General features: G+C 37.0%; 1 protein-coding gene across 1 annotated transcript in view; it reads right to left on the reverse strand.

Moving 5' to 3' along the window:
• The window catches only part of TNPO1 (transportin 1), a 53,652-nt gene that overhangs the window by 14,969 nt on the left and 16,791 nt on the right, over positions 1 to 21,892 (reverse strand). The window contains exons 9-18 of the mRNA XM_010853556.1: positions 19,811 to 19,929; positions 13,938 to 13,998; positions 12,992 to 13,160; positions 8,934 to 9,086; positions 7,928 to 8,153; positions 5,527 to 5,698; positions 4,586 to 4,672; positions 3,072 to 3,179; positions 2,781 to 2,939; positions 2,294 to 2,381 (exon numbers count right to left, since the gene is read on the reverse strand). Coding sequence (XP_010851858.1) covers positions 2,294 to 2,381; positions 2,781 to 2,939; positions 3,072 to 3,179; positions 4,586 to 4,672; positions 5,527 to 5,698; positions 7,928 to 8,153; positions 8,934 to 9,086; positions 12,992 to 13,160; positions 13,938 to 13,998; positions 19,811 to 19,929 — 1,342 coding nt within the window. The remainder of the gene's footprint in view (positions 1 to 2,293; positions 2,382 to 2,780; positions 2,940 to 3,071; positions 3,180 to 4,585; positions 4,673 to 5,526; positions 5,699 to 7,927; positions 8,154 to 8,933; positions 9,087 to 12,991; positions 13,161 to 13,937; positions 13,999 to 19,810; positions 19,930 to 21,892) is intronic.

The raw sequence follows: 21,892 nt of genomic DNA on the forward strand, positions 1-21,892 counted from the left end.
CCCAGTTTGGTTTCATTTTAAGTATCATTAAAAAGAGTTGGTCAGAGTAATTTCTCTTGGCATCAGACAAAAAATTTTATTTTAAATATCTCACTTTAAAAGTGAAAATATGATACAATAGGAACTTCTTCAAAGCTGGTTTTTCACACACAAAGAATTTTTTAAATCAATGATTTTGGTTTTTATAGTAATGTTTACTCTAATGTCAGATTGTGGTCTCTGAATATCATCTTCCATTTAAAAGGAAAAATGGAGTGTCAGTTCATACTGATACTCCAATAACTAACATGAACAAAAACTAAACTTTTGAAATATAATACAGGACTTGTGCAAGATGCTGGAAATCAATTTGTTCCTTTCAAAACTGGTAAATAAAGATAAAGAAACAAGCAATAATCCTGCCTCTTCTATATGATTTGTCAAAGTCAGTCACTCAGTCATGTTCAAATCTTTGCGACCCTATGGACTATAGCCTGCAAGACTCCTCTGTTCATAGGATTCTTCAGGCAAGAATGCTGTAGTAGGTTGCCACTCCCTTCTCCAGAGGATCTTCCCCAGAGGATCTTCCCCACACGAGGACTGAATCTGGGTCTCCTGCATTACAGGAAGATTCTTTACCATCTGAGCCACCTATGGGCAATAATTTATTGATATGGGAAATATCTCTACATATGTATTCTCTCTACTGTATGAAGAATTAGAATATCATTTTTTAATCCCTAATAAACCAGTTGATTTCACAATTTCTCAGTCTCGGCAATACTGATAATCTGGGTCAGATTATTCTATTGTAGGGGGCTGTCTCACATTACAGGATATTTAGAAACATCCTTCCACCCCCACCCACCAGACACCAGTAACACCTTCCCTGTGTAATAGTGTCTCCAGATATTTCCAAATTACTCTTGAGAAAACTAACCTAGAAAATAATCCACAGTTTGTAACATTAAAAACAGAGAACAACCAGACACTGTGTATCTCTTAAAGAAGGTACTTGACCTATAAAGTCTTAAAAAAAAAAAAAAAGAAATCTTTTCGTACAAATTTAAACTCAAAAACTTCAATCAGGTGGAAAGTATTTGCAGAACAAGGTTTTCCATAAAGCAATAATTCACCACAATTTCATTTAGAGAAGGTAGGCTTAAACTTGATGCCTTACTTTAATACATCATAATTAATGTTATTATTCAAGTTGAGAAACACATTACTGAAAAATACAACTGGCAACTGAGTGAAGGTCAAAAGATACAACCTTTTGGTTCTAAAATAAGTTCAGTTCTGGGGGATGTAGTATATCATAGTATGACTACAGTTACTAGTGTGTGTGTGTGTGTGTTCAGTCACTCAGTCATGTCTAGCTCTTCGTGACCCCATGGACCGTATGGCCACCAGGCTCTTCTGTCTATGAGATTTTCCTGGAAAGAATACTGGAGTGGGTTGCCATTTCCTTCTCCAGGGAATCTTCCCAACCCAGGGATAGAACCTGTGTTACCTACCTACATCCTCTGCATTGGCAAGTAAATTATTTACCACTGAGCCACCTGGGAAGTTCACAGTTAACAATACTGTATTGTTTATTTGAAAGTTGCTAAGACAGTAGATCTTAAAAGTTCTCAATCCACACACAAGTCTTGATATATGCCAATTACATCTTAAAAAAAAAAAAACAACAACTGGAGGGGGGCCTCCCAAAGCACACTATATCATCAAATGAAAAAAAATTTTAACCTGAATATTTTAAACAAGATTAAATGATGGGGTATACAAATGAAGAAAATTAACCAAAATTTGATTTAATTTATGGGTCTGACAGCAATTCAGGTTACATTATTCAAGCAACTGCTTATTATCTTCACAAAAGGCTAAGCAAACACTACGCCACTAAAACAGGAAAAAAAAAATTCATTTACTTTTAAGAAAACAGAAATTTCCTACAGTTTATGCTGATTTATCATGAGAAAACCTGATTATATTATTATTTCTGGGTACCTCTACCAAAAAGAAAGAGGCCATTTAAGAAGTATCTATGAACTAGCATATAGGACCAAGGTTCACAGGTGGGTATGTCCCTTACTCTAAAGCAATACTTTTCCACCTTTTCTTCAGCAACATGAACACCTAACGAGCCGCTGAACTGATGGTGAATTCAAGGAAACAAGAGAATAGGGGTTTCCAAACCACCTGCTTCAATCAGAGTAGATTTAACCAGTACATGACTTCAGTTTAATAATAAAAACCACCAGCTGATGAAAAATGTTAAAAACCACATCACAGCAATAGAAAATATTCATACCTATACAAGGTTTAACATGCTGAAAGCAAGCTTTTGTCAGGTCACCTAGCAGGGCGAAGGAACTCTGTCGAACCTCTGGCATTTTATCCTGAAAGAAAGAAGCAGAAATTAATCCCAATGTGACACAGAGAATAACCTGGTGTACGAGATAGCAAAAGAGACACTGATGTATAGAACAGTCTTATGGACTCTGTGGGAGAGGGAGAGGGTGGGAAGATTTGGGAGAGTGACATTGAAACATGTAGAATATCATGTAAGAAACGAGTTGCCAGTCCAGGTTCGATGCGCGATACTGGATGCTTGGGGCTGGTGCACTGGGACGACCCAGAGGGATGGTGTGGGGAGGGAGGAGGGAGGAGGGTTCAGGATGGGGAACACATGTATGCCTGTGGCGGATTCATTTTGACACTTGGCAAAACTAGTGCAATTATGTAAAGTTTAAAAAAAAAAAAAAAGTTTCTGTTCGTTTTAATTTAGTAAATCTCACCTGCATGCACTGATACATTAGTGTTAGAATGTTACTTCGTGCTACCAGCTGTTCAATGTTGCCTCCAAGTCCTTCAGCCAGGCCACTGAGTAAATCAAGGGCCACTATCATAAAATCTTTATCTGGAGCCTCATATTGATCCGGTTGAGCATTGTTCAGCTGAAATTACACACAATTTTTTGAAAACTTACTTTAAACCAATTACTGAAAAAGTTTTTATGCATTATGCCTATCCTTAGAAAAATGTTTCTGATGCCAATAAGGGAGAGATATAAAAACTTGTTTAAATACCATGGCTTGTGCAAGAGTCTTCTGCACTAGGTTCACGCAGCGCTGGTACACAGGTTCACAGTACGGAAGAAAGCCAGACTGCAGGGCCGTGGCGACTGAAGACAGGCACTAGAAGGATAAAGCAGATGCATGTAACACCTCCAGGTATAACTAAAATTATGATAAATGCTTGAAAGAGTGCTCAATAAAAATCTTGGTCATTTCTACTCTTCTGTAGTATAGCAGTTTATCTTTTCACACCTCTCTTTTGGATGCGGTTGTTGCTGCTAAGTTTACTAGCTGGTCAAGGGAGGTTTCCTCAGAAAAAAAACTTAAGGTTTCTATAATGAACACTATCTTTCAGGAACAAATTTCAGTATTACGTATTCCTATTTCTTCACCTCAAATATGAGAGATTTATTTATCTTCCCATCTTGGTCAATAATGTGGGTAGATCTCAGAATGTGGGCACATTCTGAGCCTTGCCTGGAAGTAAATATGTTTAGCTATAATTATTATTCTTATTCTGTTGGGCCCAGAATTAGCCATTGCTCTTTGTCACATAAGTTTTTACTTTGTTGGGTAGGGACCATTCAAGGCAGAAGTGGTGACCCCTGAAATAACAGGGGAGACTAGAATGACTGATCTGGCTCTATCAAAATCAATTCATCCAGATTTAAGTTGGCACATTTGAGTGTGTGTTCAGTTATTTGAATAGCATATAAACTTGGTGGGGCAGGGGGAGGTGTTTAAAAAAAGTATTTAAATACATGAAAAACAAAACTTCAAACTATATAGAAAAGGTGTCAATGCTACTTCACATGTATATGAGTATATATATGCATAAACAATAGACTAAAGAATTTAAGCTATATCAATTATGACATGGCTGTATATCTACATAAAGAAATACAGTTAAGTAGAAACAGACATACACACACACACACACACACACACACTCTCATATGGAAAGATCTCCAAGGATAATTTACTATCAAGTACAACAGGTTAGAAAACACAAATTCAATAGTTTGTCCCTGGTGGCTCAGCAGTGAAGAATCCCCCTGCAATGCAGAGACAAAGGTTCAATGGCTGGATCGGGAAGATCCCCTGGAGGAGGACATGGCAACCCACTCCAGCATTCTTGCCAGGAAAATCCCATGCAGAGGTAAGAGGTGCCTGGTGGGCTACCCTACATGCGGGGCAGAGTTGGACACGATGGAAGAGACTGAGCATACAGGTCAAGTTATATGGAGTTGCGTGTTTATTCAGCATTTTAACAGAAATGGTTCAGAATGTAAATTAACACTTATTACATATAATCATCATAGGTCTGAACATGTGTTTTTTTGATGAAAAACAGGTTAATTAAATGTTGCCAGCTTAGTATACCTCTGAAGGGAATGGCTACCCACTCTAATATCCTTGCCTGAGGAATTTCATGGACAGAGGAGCCTGCCAGGCTACAGTCCATGGGGTTGCAGAGTCTGATGCAGCTGCGTGACTAACAAACATACACACGGTCAGTAGCATACCTCAAGTAAAGGGAAGAGATCTTTATCTTCATCCTTTAACATGTTCCATTTCTGGATCAGTGGAGGCATTAGCATCTGGATATATTCCTAAATTACAATGATGAAAAACACAGAAAGCTCCACTATCATATGTAAACAAGTCCATACCGAGTCTATGAAAACTAAAATCCATTTAGAGTAATTGTATAAAATTTTTACAGAAAGAATTTTAAGACTTATTCTTTGAATTTTTTTAGTCCCATGACCTGAGACATGTAATATGACTCGCTGTTCAGCAGGTTATAAATGACAAGATAAATTTATTAAAGACATTTGTAGAAAAAGATTCATAATCATTTAAATGTTCTAAGACAGAAGAATCCCTGCAATCAAATCAATAAACAGTCATCATGTAAACAGGAGCATTACAAGTAGTCTAACCTAAGACATTAGGAAACCCCCTACCAAACAAAATCAAAACAACCATCAAAGCAAACCCACAAACAAGTGTCTTGCACCAAGTGTTAAACATAACCTATAAACACAGACTATTTCTTAAGATGTTTAACAGTGTAATCATAAACATGAAGTCTATTCTTCAGCAGGGGATTTCAAGCTATATTAAAATTCAAATATTAAACCCCATTTACAAACAGATTCATCCATCTCTTCTATTCTTAACTCTGAAATCCAGAGTATAAAACCTTTATCCCCTTTCCTTTTGTCACTCAAAAAGGTGTTGGTATATTCATGTGATAAACTGTTCTAATTTTCACATCCTGCACGTATTTCTTTTTTTAAAATATTATTTAAAAGTACACTTGCAATCTTTTTCAGCCCTATAGTCTTAAAGAAGAAAACACTAAGTGTTCACACCTCCCTAAACATTTTTCAAATATATATTGAGTATAACTATGCTTTATATTTGATTTTTCTCATAATGGTTCATCATAGATACTTACAGGTTTGTTTAAGTGATGTCCCACTGAGTCTGCTAAAGTTCCTATGGCATCATAAAGAATGAGCAAGTTCTTATGCTGGTATTTACTAAATGCAAAGACCAAGGTATCAAGTATATAAGCAAGGTAAGGAACAAGTTCTGTACAAGCCTCCTCTTCAAGGGTAGCAAAGGCACTATAATTTAAAAAGGGAGAGATTACTGTTGTAGAAAAGAAACAGTTCACAACAGAGACAAGAAATTAAGTATAGAGTTTAAAGAATACTTATTTACACGCACATCTCCCTACGTCACCACACCAGATACTTATTTTTATCATTTCCTTCCCATTCCTTACCACTTATTTCAAAGAGATTGACACTTATGGGTATCTGCTTAAACAATGGTAAAGTCGAAAACTGCTGGTTCATTCAACAATTTATTTGGTGTTTACTACTTATTTAGTGTCTGAGGGCTGGGAATATAGCAACGAACAAAACAATGTCCCCTTTCTCAGGGAGTTTACATTTTACTGATGTTCCAGACTAATGACACCAGAATTAAAACTATTAAAACTTACATTACCATATGTAACATAGATAGCCAATGGGAATTTGCTGTATGGTTCGGGAAATTCAAATAGGGGCTCTGCATCAACCTAGACAGGTGGGATGGGGCAGGAGATGGGAGGGAGGTTCAAAAGGGAGGGGATGTGTATACCTATGGCTGATTCATGTTGAGGTTTGACAGAAAACAAAACTTTGTAAAGCAATTATCGTTCAACAAAAAACAACAACAAAAAAAACCCAAAAAACTCTTCACCCTTCACTTGCATACCAAGCACCACAAAAAGATAGAAGCAGCTTTAACAGTGTGTTTGAGATTTCTGAGAACACAGCAGTATCATGGTCTCTCAAATGCTTCTCTTAGAGGGAGAGGGAATGAGGTGCTGGCAGCCACAAATTTTCAACTATAAGAACAAATTCCAAAGTATCTAATACACAGCATGGTGATGACAGTTAATACAGTATTGAGTCCTTAGAAGTTGCTGAGTAGATTTTCAGCATTCTCACAAAAAAGAGTTACCTGTGTTAATCCTGGTAAATGTTCTACCACGGTTATCTGTATTAAATCATCATTGTTGTATACTTTAAGTATTGCAATTATGTTTGTCAATTTTTCCTCAGTAAAGTTTAAAATTTTTTCTCTAAGCCCTACACTATACATAAGAATGCACAATGCATTTGTTATTAGAAATTTGTTTACTTGTAGCTTATCTGTTAGGACAAATACACAAGAAAGGAACAAGCTCTAGGGTCTCGGGCAATTACTTCACCTTATACCTAAATTTTTCTTGACTTTAAGGTGTATCTGGCCCTTCATTTGTGAAATTAAGGTTATAGTATTCTGTCCTAGCCAGGCAGGAATTTCCTAAAATGACAGGCTTAAGCCATTTGTTAATTAAAGTCTTGTTCATTAACACTGAACTATATTTCTTTCATGGCACTTTCCACAAATTATATACCTTACTTGCCTATAAATTTTAAGATGGCAGAGACTGTACGCACAACATTTTATATATGTCTAACAATTAGTAAAAAAAAAAAACAAAAAACAAAAAACACCTTGCTGAATGAAACATCTACCAGAAACCAAATATAATGTGTACCCTCCCTTCCCTTGAAAAAAAATTTGGTGCTATTAATCACCAAAGCTCCCTTGTTTAACTTTCTTTCATATCATTATGAATTAGAACTCTTTCAAATCTGGTAGAGTCTAACTACACTTAAACTTACTTTCCTCTTTCAGCAGCTATTTCTTCCTTATTAACAAAGTGAACAGTAGAAGCAATTCTACTTGAAAAATTAAGAACTATAAACATAAATGGCAAGCATTTTTAGAACATGAAGATTTATTCCAGAAAACTGAAATATTCATAGTAATGAAACCGCTGATCTGATGAACAGACAACCCCAAATGCAACTGACAAGAGTGGTTACTGGAGTTGAACCACTGTGGCAGATGGGTCGTCACCGCAGGACTTCCTGAGGAGTTATGGAGCTGACTGTAGACTAAAAAAGTCAGTCCTGCTCAAACTTTTGTATTTCTCCAAGAATAGGACTCTTGCCACAACCACTCCAAATATCTGTGGGAATGAGGGTGAAAGATAACACTAATGTTATAGCCAGTGAGGAAAAAAAAAAAAAAAAAAAAAAAATGAAGAAAATAGCAAATACAAATCTCTAGTTAAGAGTCTCACTTGGATTTGCAAAACCATCAGCTGGAAGATATGGATAACAAAAAAAAAAAATCCCATTAATAGTTTAATATCAACATTTCATCACAGGCTTGAAAATTAAGTTTCGCCCTGAAATCTTCACACTCCCTTCTCCCACCATGAACAACTTGTTATGAACTTGTCTTACCTGCAGGCAGCTTCCTGTACTCTCTTGTTGCTATCCAGGATACGTTTTAGCAGTTCTGTCATTAATGGCTTCAGGTACGTGTCTGGGGGCTGGCTGACTACCCAGTGTGCATAGCGGCTAAGAGTCCAGCACGTTATGGAACGCACAAGAGCCTTTTTATCAGAGAGGCACTGAATAAGGTGAGGAATGAGCTCAGGTAGGTATGGAATCATGCCTTGCATGCAACCTAGGGAAAAAAACCCCAAATATTTCAGGAAGTGCTCAAATTTGGTTAAAATTATTTCAGGTGAATATTAAACTGATAGATGCATCAATGAAAAATATTCAATTATTTCTATTCTAATAAGTATATTTAATAATCTGTTTCAAAACTTTTAAATAACTGAAATGAGAGCTAACTGCTCTTAAGTATCTTCTAGTAGGGTTTGTCGTTCAGTCACTCCCTCGTGTCTGACTCTGTGACCCCATGGACTGCAGCACACCAGGCTTCCCTATCTTCCCAGTAGGGATAGGAAAGCTCATTTTACTTCTGCTACAGAAATTATGCAAAATGCATCAATTTCTTATAGATAGATATTTACAGCTAGAAAAGAATAATAATTCTTTCTAGGGCCAGTGACACTTGACTTACGTTCCTTACACCTACATATGGAAGTTATTTTTCTAGCAACAGGGATGTTTCCGAGATCAGAACCCTCTCATTCTGTTCTCTTCATTACAACAAAAGCACTTGCAAAATATCTGGCTGGGGTTCTAAGTCACTCTATGGTTGTTTAGTAATAATTAACTAGCTCAAAAGTGAAAACTCATTCTAAGATGGCTCTTAGACTCAAATATCCTTTTTAAGGTTAATATGGATCACAGTCTTATCTACCTCAACAGTCTTATCTTACTAGGAACACAAGTCAGTAAACAAAGTATGTGTCTCGTTTCTGCTTAATTAAAGTAGTCATGTCACATTAGCACCTACTGAGGACTTGACAGTTTCAGTTTGACTCAGACTTACCTTCAGCAATTGCTCCTAAAACCAAGATGCCTGATTCTTTAACAACCCATTCATGATGAAAAAGTAATTCTTTCAAAAGGGGCAAAATATGTGGCAAAAGTTCATCACGATATACATTAGCAAGAACATCTAGGGCGGCTGCAGAACATTTTCCTAAGGAAATATTTAATTCAAAAACATTACATTAACTTCTATCATTCAGTTATATAACTATAAATCTATCTATACGTAGATAAAATTTGTTGTAAGTAACACATTTTTACCTATACAAAGTTTTTAAGAATTCAATTAAATAGGAGGTAATCACAAGAAAAAAAAAACTCTATTGACCAAAACACTTTATGACCAAGAATCAGTAAACTAATCATAAAAATATTTTATTTTGCAAATGACTACCAATTTTTTTTTAAAATAAAGCTGTTACACTGGCCAGAAATAACACTTTACTCATCAATAAGGATCTTAGTTAAACTGTATGGTAGTTTCATTCATATAAATATTACACTGCCATGAAACAAAATGAAATCTTTAAGTACTAATACAGAATGAGTTGTATGATGTGCAGAGAAGAATAAGCAAAGTACACACAATCTGATTTCACTTCTGGAAAATCAGCTTCTCCTCCAAAAAAGAAGATTCAGGCATACCTCAAATACTGCAGGTTCAATTCTAGACCACTGCAATGAAGTGAGTCAAATCAAACTTTTCGTTTCCAAGTACATATAAAATTATGCTCAAGTTATAGTGTTATTTATGTCGGAAAAAACCTTAACTGATACACACTTTATACCTAAAAAAATGCTAACCATCATCTGCAGTTTTAACATTGCTTCCTTGCTAAGTGTAATCATTTCTAACTTTTTATTTAAAGTAAGAGATACGCAACTCTTCCTTTCACTTGAACATTCAAGAGGACATGAAAGGTTATTAACTGGTCTAATTTCAACAGTGTTGTGTCTCAGAGAACAGGGAGGCCCAAGGAGAAGGGGAGAGATGGAGAATCGCTTATGGATAGAGCAGTCTGAACACATACAACATACATACAGACCTCCGTCTTATGAGCACGGTTCATGGAGCCCCAAAACAATTATAACAGTTAACATCAAAGATCACAGATGACACACTGTCATAACAGATACAATAACAAAACAGTTTGAATTCTTATTCCAAGAATTACCCAAATGTGACAGAGATACAAAGGCAAGCAAACGCTACTGGAAAAATGGCACCAACAGACTTGATCAATGCAGGGTTGCTACAAACTTCACTTTATAAAAAAATGCATTATCTATGAAGTATAAGAAAAACTGTAGCAGACTGGTTCCAAATCGGTAAAGGAGAACATGAAGGCTGTATATTGTCACCCTGCTTATTTAACTTATACGCAGAGCACATCATGCAAAATGCTGGACTGGACGAAGCACAAGCTGGAATCAAGATTGCTGGGTTCGAAGTATCAATAACCTTAGATATGCGGATGACACCACCCTAATGGCAGAAAGTGAAGAACTAAAGAGCCTCTTGACAAAAGTGAAAGAGGAGAGTGAAAAAGTTGGCTTAAAACTCAACATTCAGAAAACTAAGATCATGGTATCTGGTTCCATCAATTCATGGCAAATAGTTGGGGAAACAGTGGAAACAGTGACAAACTTTATTTTTTGGGGCTCCAAAATCACTGCAGATGGTGACTGTAGCCATGAAATTAAAAGATGCTTGCTCATAGGAAGAAAAGTTATGACCAATCAAGATAGCATATTAAAAAGCAAAGACATTACTTAGCCAACAAAGTCCATCTAGTCAAAGCTATGGTTTTTCCAGTAGTCATGTATGGATGTGAGATTTGGACTATAAGGAAAGCTGAGCACTGAAGAATTGATGCTTTTGAACTGTGGTGTTGGAGAAGACTCTCGAGAGTCCCTTGGACTGCAAGGAGATCCACCCAGTCCATCCTAAAGGAGATCAGGCCTGAATATTCACTGGAAGGACTGATGCTGAAGCTGTCACTCTAATACTTTGGCCACCTGATGCCAAGAACTGACTCATTTGAAAAGACCCTGACGCTGGGAAAGATTGAAGGTGGGAGAAGGGGATGACAGGGGATGAGATGGTTGGATGGCATCACCGACTCGATGGACTTGAGTTTGAGTAAACTCCAGGAGCTGGTGATGGACAGGGAGGCCTGGCGTGCTGCAGTCCATGGGGTCTCAAAGAGTTGGACACCACTGAGCGACTGAACTGATGAAGTATAAGAAAGAAAGTGTAACAGACTAAGGTAAGCCTGTAGGTGTTTATGGAAAAACATACACATGAGTGAAAAGAAGTGTCCCCTCTCCCTCCCCAATGCAACATACACTGTTACTTTTGCAGTTCTCTACATTAAATCTTAATTCATCCTCCCCCTTACAGTTGGTATACAACGGGAAGTAATTTGTGATAGTAATGAAGACCTTGGGTTTTCTTGTTCTGTAACATATGGGTTCCAGAACTACTTGTGCCACCAGAACTAGCTATGCTAACCTCGGGCAAGTTTCTCTTTTTGCAGTATCTTTACCTTCCTAAGGCTGTTGAAAAGATTAAACGTGATATGCATACAAAGCCCTTGGCCTAGGGCTGGGCACATTGGTCACTGTAAGGAACTGTTACTTATAGGGAACTAAATGGGAGTAATCAGCATTATTCCAAATGAACGACACAGTTCAGGATGATCATTCACGTCCTTAACTGTGCCATCAGTTATTAGAAATCTCAGTCTTCTGAATCACAGAGTGGTTCTTAACTGGTGGTGACTTTGTGTCCCAGGGACCATCTGGCAGTATCTCAGGACACTGCTGCTTGTCGCAGTCTTAGGTGTGTTCTCCCTCTGATCTCCTGAGCTACTGCCTTCTACTGGTGAGAGATCAGGGATGCAGCTCAAAATCCTGTAATGAGCAGGACAAGCCCACAACAAAGAATTAGTGGCCCAAAACATCCAATGTGCTGTGAACTACAGAAGTAAAGATTTAAAAACCAGCACCCAAGCAAAACCGAAACACAGGTGTCGAGGTTCTCCCCAGAGTTATCTAATTAGTGTGTGGCCCACAACACAGGGTGAACAGATGATGTGGATTTGTCGCTAATATTGAAAACAGAAATTTTAAAAAGCATATTTTGAAGTCTGGAGGAAAAAGGGATTTACATTATCTTAGAAATATGCATGATAATCAACCAATCTTCATGCAAATTATGACATACAAAAAAATAAGTTAGGAAAACAGGAAAAGCCACGGCCAGTGTTCCTATTTCGTATATACTTTGTTATCAAACATACATTTTGCATCCAACAAAACACATTTCCTATATATTTTGTATCCAACAAAACATACACCCCCTTTGAGAAGTGACACTGTGAGATTAAAGTCTTTTTAAGGAATATGATGACAAGCAAATGAAGAACAGACCCACTGGGAAGAAACAAAACAAATCCACAATAAGATCATTACTTCACATCCAGAAGAAGACACCCAGAAAGTATTGGCAAACGTGGAGAACCTGTAGCCCTAAGACCCTGCTAGGGGAAAGCAAATGGCAAAGTAAGTGTGAAAAACAGTCTGGCAGTACCTCAAAATATTGAACATAAAAGTTTCCATGTGATCCAATAATCCTATTCCTGGGTATATACCCAAGAGAACTGAAAACTTAGGACCACATATTAAACCTTATGTAACTGGTCATAACATCACTACCGACAGTAGCCAAAGAGGGGAAACAAAACGTCCATCTGCTAATTAACAGATGAATCAGTCACAAAGACCACTTTTTGTACAATTCCACTTATAGAAAATGTCCATTAGAGTTCAGAAAATGGGAGTGACTACTAAGTATGTAGTTTCTCTTAGGGTGACAAAAATGTTTCAAAATTTACTGAGATGATGGTTGCACAACTCTGTGAATACACTGAAAACCACTAAATTGTATTCTTTTGTATGGTTAAGTGAACTATGTATGAGGGCACTGTAGGATGTGTTACTTCCCAATTAAACTGTTATCCAAGCAGGCGACTGTGCTTCTCTATGACTTACTTAGATTCCAGTCAGAAATCGTGTCATCATCATCAATTTCATCGTCGTCGTCCTCCTCCTCTTCAATTCCATCTTCATCATGCTGCTGAGCCACTGTCCTTGATCGATGAAACCGTGGCCTTATATCTTGCTCACTATCAGGAATTGTTTCATCTTCTTCAACATCACCCTGTGTATTTTTTAAAAGGAAAATTCTGGTTATATTCATATAAGCTAATAGTACGTATATGGGTAAAAGAATGAGAATATTCACAGATAGCATGACACATGATTCTGAAATACAGCTGATGCTTGAACAGTATGGGTGTGAACTGCATGTCCAGTTCAAACAGGATGCAGATTTCTCTCTAAATGAAGTATTAGACGACTACATAATCTGTGGTTGGTTGCATTTGCAGATATGGAACCATGGACACGAAGGGCCAACTGTGAAGTTAATCAGGGATTTCTGATTGCACTGGAGGTCAGTGCCCCTAATATCCCATTGTTAAGGGTCAGCTGTATACATCTTCTGCTTGCCCCTGCGTTGAAAATAGCTCTTTGTGAAGGGGAGAATAGGCTATCACATAACCCATGTTAGATTATCAGGGATTTTGAACCACATAAGACAGTTTCCCAACATCTGGTATAATCTAGAGTATCTGAATCGAATTTAGAACATATTTAAGATTATTTTAAAATGAACCCCAAACAGTCAGAATTAACAGGAAATTCACGCTAACTCTAACTCTACTAGTATCACCATCTAGTTAGTTTCAATTAAGCTAGAATCTACTGCCAGTCAAATTCACTGTTTGCTTCTATCTTTGAACTCCATAGCATATTATATAACAGAAAGCCTATTTAAATAGAGCCTACTCTAAATAAATGTCCTATTAGTCAAATTCAAACATCTGTAAGTCAGTGAAAATAAACATCCTTATTCACCAAGGAATAGTTTCCTTACCTTAAGTAGGATAATATCTATATCTGAATACTTCATGCCATTCACTAACACAGGGATCAACCTATAAAGACAGAAATTCATGAATCAAAGATCTAAAGATCTCAAGGTCTCAACAATCTCATGAATACTAATAATACCACCACTACTGTTAATACTGCCTTATAGCATATTCTATGTCTGTCCTTCTCCAATGATGAGTACTCCCAATGTGTATCTTAGGCCTTTTACATACTCATGCATAGAATCTACTGGATGGAATTTTAGACTGGACAAGATAGCTTGCCAAGAGTGCTTAAAAATAAAAACAATAATTTCTTTTTTTTTTTTTTTGCAATTTCTCCCCTAAGAACTTATCCCAAATACACGAAGGAACATTCCCAATTCGTAAAGACTCATGTTCCGTGATGCAAGACTAAGAACAATGGAAACAATTTAAATGTTCATCACTAAGGGCCTGGTTAAAAATAAGTTACAACTGGGAATTTCCCAGCAGTCCAGTGGTTAGAACTCTGCATTTTCACTGTAGGGGCTGGGTTTTAATCCCTGGCTGGGGAACTAAGATCCTGTAAGGATCTTATTTTTGGATGCACACAGTCATAAACAAAGAAACAAATGACAGTGAAACTGGAAAAACAAAAAACCACTCGTGCAAAATACATAAAAAGCTCATATCCATTTGTATTAAAAACAATGAGATTCCTACCCACAGCAATCAGGTAAGAAAAAGAAATAAAGGATGCATTCCTATATACTAACAACAAAAGATCAGAAAGAGAAATTAAGGAAATAATCACATTTACCATTACATCAAAAAGAATAATACCTAAGAATAAACCTACTCAAGGATGCAAAAGACCAGTATTCAGAAAACTATAAGATACTGATGAAAGAAAGAAAAAAATGACACAGACGGAGAGTTATCCCATGTTCTTTGATTAGAAGAATCACTATTGTCAAAATGACTATACCACCTAAAGCTATCTACAGATTCATTGCAATCCCTATCAAATTACCAATAATATTTTCCACAGAACTAGAACAAATAATCTCACAATTTGTATGAAAACGCAAAAGACCCTGAATAGCCAGAGCAATCTTGAGAAAGAAAACAAAGTTGGAGGAATCAGGCTCCCTGACTTCAGACTATACTACAATACTACAGTAATCAAAACAGTATGGTACTGGCACATAAACAAATATATTTCAGTCAGACAGGACAGTAAGTCCAGAGATAAACCAATGTATCTATGGTCACCTGCTGCTGCTGCTGCTAAGTCGCTTCAGTCATGTCCGACTCTGTGCGACTCCATAGACGGCAGCCCACCAGGCTCCCCCGTCCATGGGATTTTCCAGGCAAGAGTACTAGAGTGGGGTGACATTGCCTTCTCCCTATGGTCACCTAATCCATGACAAAGATGACAAGAATATACAATGGAGAAAAGTGTCTTCAATAAGTGGTGCCAGGAAAAGTGGACAGCTATACACGTAAAAGAATGAAATTAAACACTCCCTAACACCATACACAAAAATAAACTTAAAATGGATTAAAGACCTAAATTTAAGACCAGACACTATAAAACTCATAGAGGAAAGCATAGGTAGAACACTCTGACATAAATTGTAGCATGATCTTTTTTGATCTACCTCTTAGAATAATGAAAATAACAAAAACAAACAAATGGGACCTAATTAAACTTTAAAATGCTTCTGTACAGCAAAGGAAACCATAAATAAAATGAAAAGACAACCCTCAGAATGGGAGGAAATATTTGCAAACAAAGCACACAACAAGGACTTACTCTAAAACACACAAATAGCTCATGCAGCTCGGGAAAAAAAGAACCCCACAACCCAATCAAAAAGTGGAAGATCCAAACAGACATTTCTCCAAAGACACATAGATGGCAAAAAGAAGCACATGAAAAGAAGCTCACCATAAAAACAACAAAAATAATGCCATCTGCAGCAACATGGACAGTCCTAGAGATTGTCATACTGAGTGAAGTCAAGTCAGAGAGAGACAAAGACAAATATATTGCTTATATGTGGAAAGAACAAAAAAAGGTACAAATGAACTTACAAAACAGAAATAAAGTCACTGATGCAGAAAACAAACTTATGGTCAACAACAGGGGGCGGGGGTGGGGGCTGTTGGGCAGATAAATTGGGAGATTGGGATTGATTAAATACAGTTTATATAAAATGGGTTTCCCATGTGGCACAGTGGTAAAGAATCCACCTGCTAATTCAGGAGATACAAGAGATGTATCTCTTGTAGGTTTGATCCCTAGGTCAGAAAGATCCCCTGGAGAAGGAAATGGCAACCTACTCTAGTATTCTTGCCTGGGAAATCCCATGGACAGAGGAGGCTGGTGGGCTACAGTCCACGGGGTCACAAAAGAGTTGAACATGACTGAGTATGACAACAATTTATAAAACAGGTGACTAAGCAGAGCACAGCGAACTCTACTTAAAATTCTGTAATGGCCTATATGGGAAAAGAACCTAAAAATGAGTAGATATATGTGCATGTGTAACCGATTCACTTTGCTGCACATCTGAAGCTAATAGAACATTATAAATCAACTAACCTCCAATAAAAAATTATTTAAAAAACAAGATTACCTATATAATTACTTATATACACAGACTAACTAGGAAAGCTACACAATAAACTGGTATCTTCAGAGGTGAGTGAGTAGGCTAACAAGGGACAATATCCATCCTCTACTTTATTTCTAAATGGCTGATATTTTTACAATGAGCCTACATTCAGTATTTCTATTCTTTTTAATAAAAGAGAAAGGGAAAGGGGAAAGGGAAGTAGCTCAGTCATGTCCGACTCTTCGCGACCCCATGGACTGCAGCCCACCAGGCTCCCCCATCCATGGGACTCTCCAGGCAAGAGTACTGGAGTCGGTTGCCATTGCCTTCTCCTTAATAAAAGAGATGATAGTGTTTAAAATATAAAAACAGAAAATTTGAAGGATTTTATTCAAAAGAAATAATGCAAGAAGGAAGAAAGAGTTCTATGGACAAGGTTATCATAGTCTGATAAAAGTTTAGAAATTTTATTTTTAATTTCTTAAGAGAATCACGATGTCTATAAACATGGAATTTCAGATATACTGAAATATTTACGACTAGCTAAAAAAAATATGTATCAAAACATGTTAGGTAAAGGTCAGAATACTAACTTTAGTTCTGCTTGCAGCTATGATGGTTTTCATCTTTGACAGGTTTCTTACACTTTGTTTTCTCACTGTTCAGCCATGCACACTAAGATGAGTCTAGTGAGGACAGAAGGTAGGGGAACACTCTGGAAACACCTAACAATGCCCACAGCCTGCTGCTCCCAAATTCTATCTTTAATTGTTCTGGGTGGCATGGGAAAAGAATGAATAGGCAAAAGAAATTCATACTCATATGCTGTGGGCTTATTAATAAAGCAACTTCTTTATAACCTAGATGAGTAAGCTAAGGTTCAGGCTTCCTGGGTGGCTCAGTGGTAAAGAATCCACCTGCCAATGCAAGAGATGCAGTTTGATCCCTGGGATGGGAAGATCCCCTGGAGGAGGGCATGGCAACCCACTCCAGTATTCTTGCCTGGAGAATCCCATGGACAGAGGAGCCTGGCGGGCTACAGTCCACGGAGTTGCAAAAGAGTTAGACACAGCTGAGTGACTGAGTAAAGAACTGTTTTAGCTTTCTCCTATAGCTTCATGTTTTAGAAAACAAGAGAGAATTTTAGTGCAACATCATGGAAAGGCAATGATGTTAATACCAATAATGAATGTTTACTGAGTACTTAAGTATATACCAGGAGAAGGAAATGGCAACCCACTCCAGTACTCTTGCCTGGAGAATCTCATGGATGGAGGAGCCTGGTGGGCTACAGTCCATGGGGTCGAAAAGATTCGGACACGACTGAGCGACTTCACTTCACTAAGTATATACCAGGCACTGGGTTAATTGTTTTCTATGGATCAATCCGTCAATAAGCCCCAGGAGACATTAATGTATTATGTGTAAGAATAAAGGTGGGGGAAAAAAACAAAATAATTCTGGTGAAAAAAAGACCTGTTCTACCAGATAACAAATGCTCAATAACCAAAAGAACATACTACTGGCTAAAAACAACAACAAAAACCACACAACATAGCCCAGAAACAGATAAAAGAATTTAATCCTATTCTTTGTTACATTAATGTTTTCTATGTGAAATAAGAGATCTCATTTTGATCTCATCTCACCAAAAAATTAGCTAAAATTGCTGATCTTTTAGCCTGCTACCAAGTTACTGGTTGCTTAAAAAAATTTGGATTTTATTAGGGCAATGAAAGAGACCACCAATCTATAACTGCTCTTATCTCCTAATGTTAGAGATTAGGTTTGCATTAATAAAATCTCTTCAGCTTTATAAGAATTAATGTCTGTTTTTTATAAGACGTAGAACTATATGATCCAATAGTAAGAAACAAGCATATCATAAAAGTGGCATCACAAATTAGAAAGAAGAATAAATTTCCTGGTGGGGTGGGGGGTGAGTGAAGGCAATCCATTTAGCACACCTTATACTTTACTCTAGATAATAAATTCTAGATTGACTAGAATAAAATATAGGTGGAATTGTTTTCTTGGTAAGAACTGACTACATGAAAATGAGAACATCTGAGTATACGAACTTCTGAAAAAAATGTGACTCCACTAATACAACATATTAAAACAAATGGTTATTTTTTTGCATATTAGATGGCTAAGATTAGAAAAACTGTAATTAATGGATGGCAAAAGTTGTGACAAGATGAGACACTGCTAGTGTATTATAAACTGGAGAACACCGTGACGGGACAGCACTTCAAAGTTTAGACTAATGACATGGAGGAAAGGGCACAACTTATAGTAACTGACAAGAGCCGACCACAAAACAGTAAATCAAAATTTTAAGCACTAACTATAGACAGATGCCTTATTCATACTATCAAACTTATTTCTTTCCAAAACACTGATATATGACATCTGGTACACAGTACTGGGCATCTCAGGTGGCTCAGGCTCAGTGATAAAGGATCCACCTGCCAATGCAGGAGATGTGGACTCAATCCCTGGGTTGGGAAGACCCCCTGGAGGAGGCAATAGCAACCCACTCCAGAATTCTTGCCTGGGAAATCCCAAGGACAGGGGAGACTGGTTGGCTACAGTCCACTGAGTCGACTGAACATGCACACATGCATACAGTATTAACACAGAGAAAAACACATTAAAAGACAACACACCAAAAAGAACAACTGATTACTTAAGGGGGTGGAAATCCAATGGAGTTTAAATTTTCATGTAGAAAATTAAGTTTATGAGCCTGTATTTTAATTTCAAAAGAATGTGAGCACTACTTTTAAAAGTAACTGACTTTAATTGATTTCATATATATTTCATAAACCACTGCTATATACCTAAAAATAATAGTTTTACATCAATTCAATTTATCTCAATACTGGAAAAATGTATTAAAAAAACGGACTTAACAGCATTCATTGGGTTAAAAATAGACTTAACAATATGTTAACAAAAAACTCTTAGCACAATTAGTAAGAAGATCTTTGGAGGGGGGAAAAGAGTCCACAGTCAAAATTACAAGATTATAAAAAACTGCCATGGATTATCCAAAGTAAGTTATAATTCACAGCATAAACCACCCTCATGTAGTTTAGAAAACAAAAGGAATTGCTTCTTAAATAAACATCTTTACTTATACATCAGTAAAATTAAGCTCAACTTCTTCAGAACTTCACTACCTGATGGCATAAGTATGCAATCTAAAAATACAAAAATGAGGCATCACTGTTAACAAGACAGCACTGCTAAGAAATACTTACTTGGGAAGATGCCTTATGAGTACATCTTTGCATATTGGCTGCTCAGCCAAAGTGAGCCAAAATTCGCAGGCTTCTAAAGCCACATTTTCATCTTGATCTTGGGTCCTCTGTAGCATGTACTGTAAACAAAAGAGCCTTAGTATTAATAGGTTTAAAGCATACAATTAAACCTAATCCAATTTCAGCAAGTTAAGAGTCCTTTGCTATGGGCCTTACCCTTTACAGTAGTTCTCAATTTAGGGTTTGGATTTTTTTTTTAAAAAGCCTCCTAATCAATTCTAAAAAGCAGCCAAACTTAAGAACTACTATTTTAGAATGCTGCCTAATATAAAGTGTCCAATTCATGTCTGTCTGCTTCTCAAAATAAACTCCACTAAACTTTTCATAAAATGGATAATCTTTTTATAACGACCCAAGCTGTCTCTTATAATTACAACTATACCTTGAACCAACCAAGGGTAGGGGTGCCAACCCTTCAAGCAGTCAAATAATCCACATATATAGCCCATCTTCCACATATACAGTTCCTCATCTGCAGTTTCAGCCAATCTTGGGTTATGTAGTACTGTAGTACATATTTAGTATAAAAAAAAAATCTGTCTAGGAATGGACCCATGCAGTTAAAACCTGTGTTGTTCAAGGGTCACCTATATATATATTAATACTTCCAATATTTAAGAAGATATATACATATTATACAAGATTTTTTTTGAAGAAAGTAGACACATTTGTCAACTGCAATTTTCAGTTGCCAACAAAATAGGTTTATCATGTCCTTTGAACATACCAAGCCAAATTCACTTAGTTGAAAGAACATCTATCTGATCTCCAAATCTATTCAAACCTACCCTCCTTTAAAAAAACATCCCCAAACCAGGAAATCCCCTGGAGACCCAGTGGCTATGATGCAGTGCTCTCTCTGATGGGGCCTTGGGTTTGAACTAAGATCCTGCAAGCCGTGCAGCTCGGCAAACCCCACCCCTCCACAAAAACCTTATACGTAAAAACAAAAGATCAAAGGCATGAATTCCCAATGTACCAGGGGCTGAAACTGGGGTCAAGTGATGAATTCCTGAATGAAACATCTCGTATTACAAAATACAGCCACACAACCACTCTGATAGGTCACCCCCTCCCATGTCCTACTACAATGCTGAGCACTGCTGAAGAAAGAATTGCAGCCGCACAAATTAGGTTCCCCAGGTGTGACATGACAAATGATAAAACATTTTTCTTGATTTTCTGGTTAACTCCAAACTCTAACGAAATTTTCAACCAACGCCACCTGATTCTTCTAAACACTTCAGAGAGAACAGATTTATCAGCAAAAATGTCATTTATTCCCATTTTGCTGCTACATATCCTTATCAGTACATCTATTCTTCCTAATGTTTTAGAAAAGGAATTGCTGAACAGCATGAATGCTATCCTTTCTCTAACAGGTCTTAGAAATGCCATCCTTCAAGTACAACTATGTCCAGTAATATGAAAATTAGGCATGACTCTTTTAGCAATAATGAGTATTACCCAATAAATTACACTGTCCTAATAATAAGTTGCTATTACATATTCCTTACTTTAATAACGGCTGATCATGGAACAACAGACTGGTTCCAAATAGGAAAAGGAGTATGTCAAGGCTGTATATTGTCACCTTGTTTATTTAACTTATATGCAGAGTACACTATGAGAAACGCTGGACTGGAAGAAACACAAGCTGGAATCAAGATTGCTGGGAGAAATATCAATAACCTCAGATATGCAGATGACACCACCCTTATGGCAGAAAAGTGAAATGGAACTAAAAAGCCTCTTGATGAAGGTGAAAGTGGAGAGTGAAAAAGTTGGCTTAAAGCTCAACATTCAGAAAATGAAGATCATGGCATCCGGTCCCATCACTTCATGGGAAATAGATGGGGAAATAGTGGAAACAGTTTCAGACTTTATTTTTCTGGGCTCCAAAATCACTGTAGATGTTGACTGCAGCCATGAAATTAAAAGACGCTTACTCCTTGGAAGGAAAGTTATGACCAACCTAGATAGAATATTCAAAAGCAGAGACATTACTTTGCCAACAAAGGT

The sequence above is a fragment of the Bison bison genome, unplaced genomic scaffold (assembly GCF_000754665.1).
Source record: "Bison bison bison isolate TAMUID 2011002044 unplaced genomic scaffold, Bison_UMD1.0 scf7180017864329, whole genome shotgun sequence".
NCBI classification, from domain to species: Eukaryota; Metazoa; Chordata; class Mammalia; order Artiodactyla; family Bovidae; genus Bison; species Bison bison.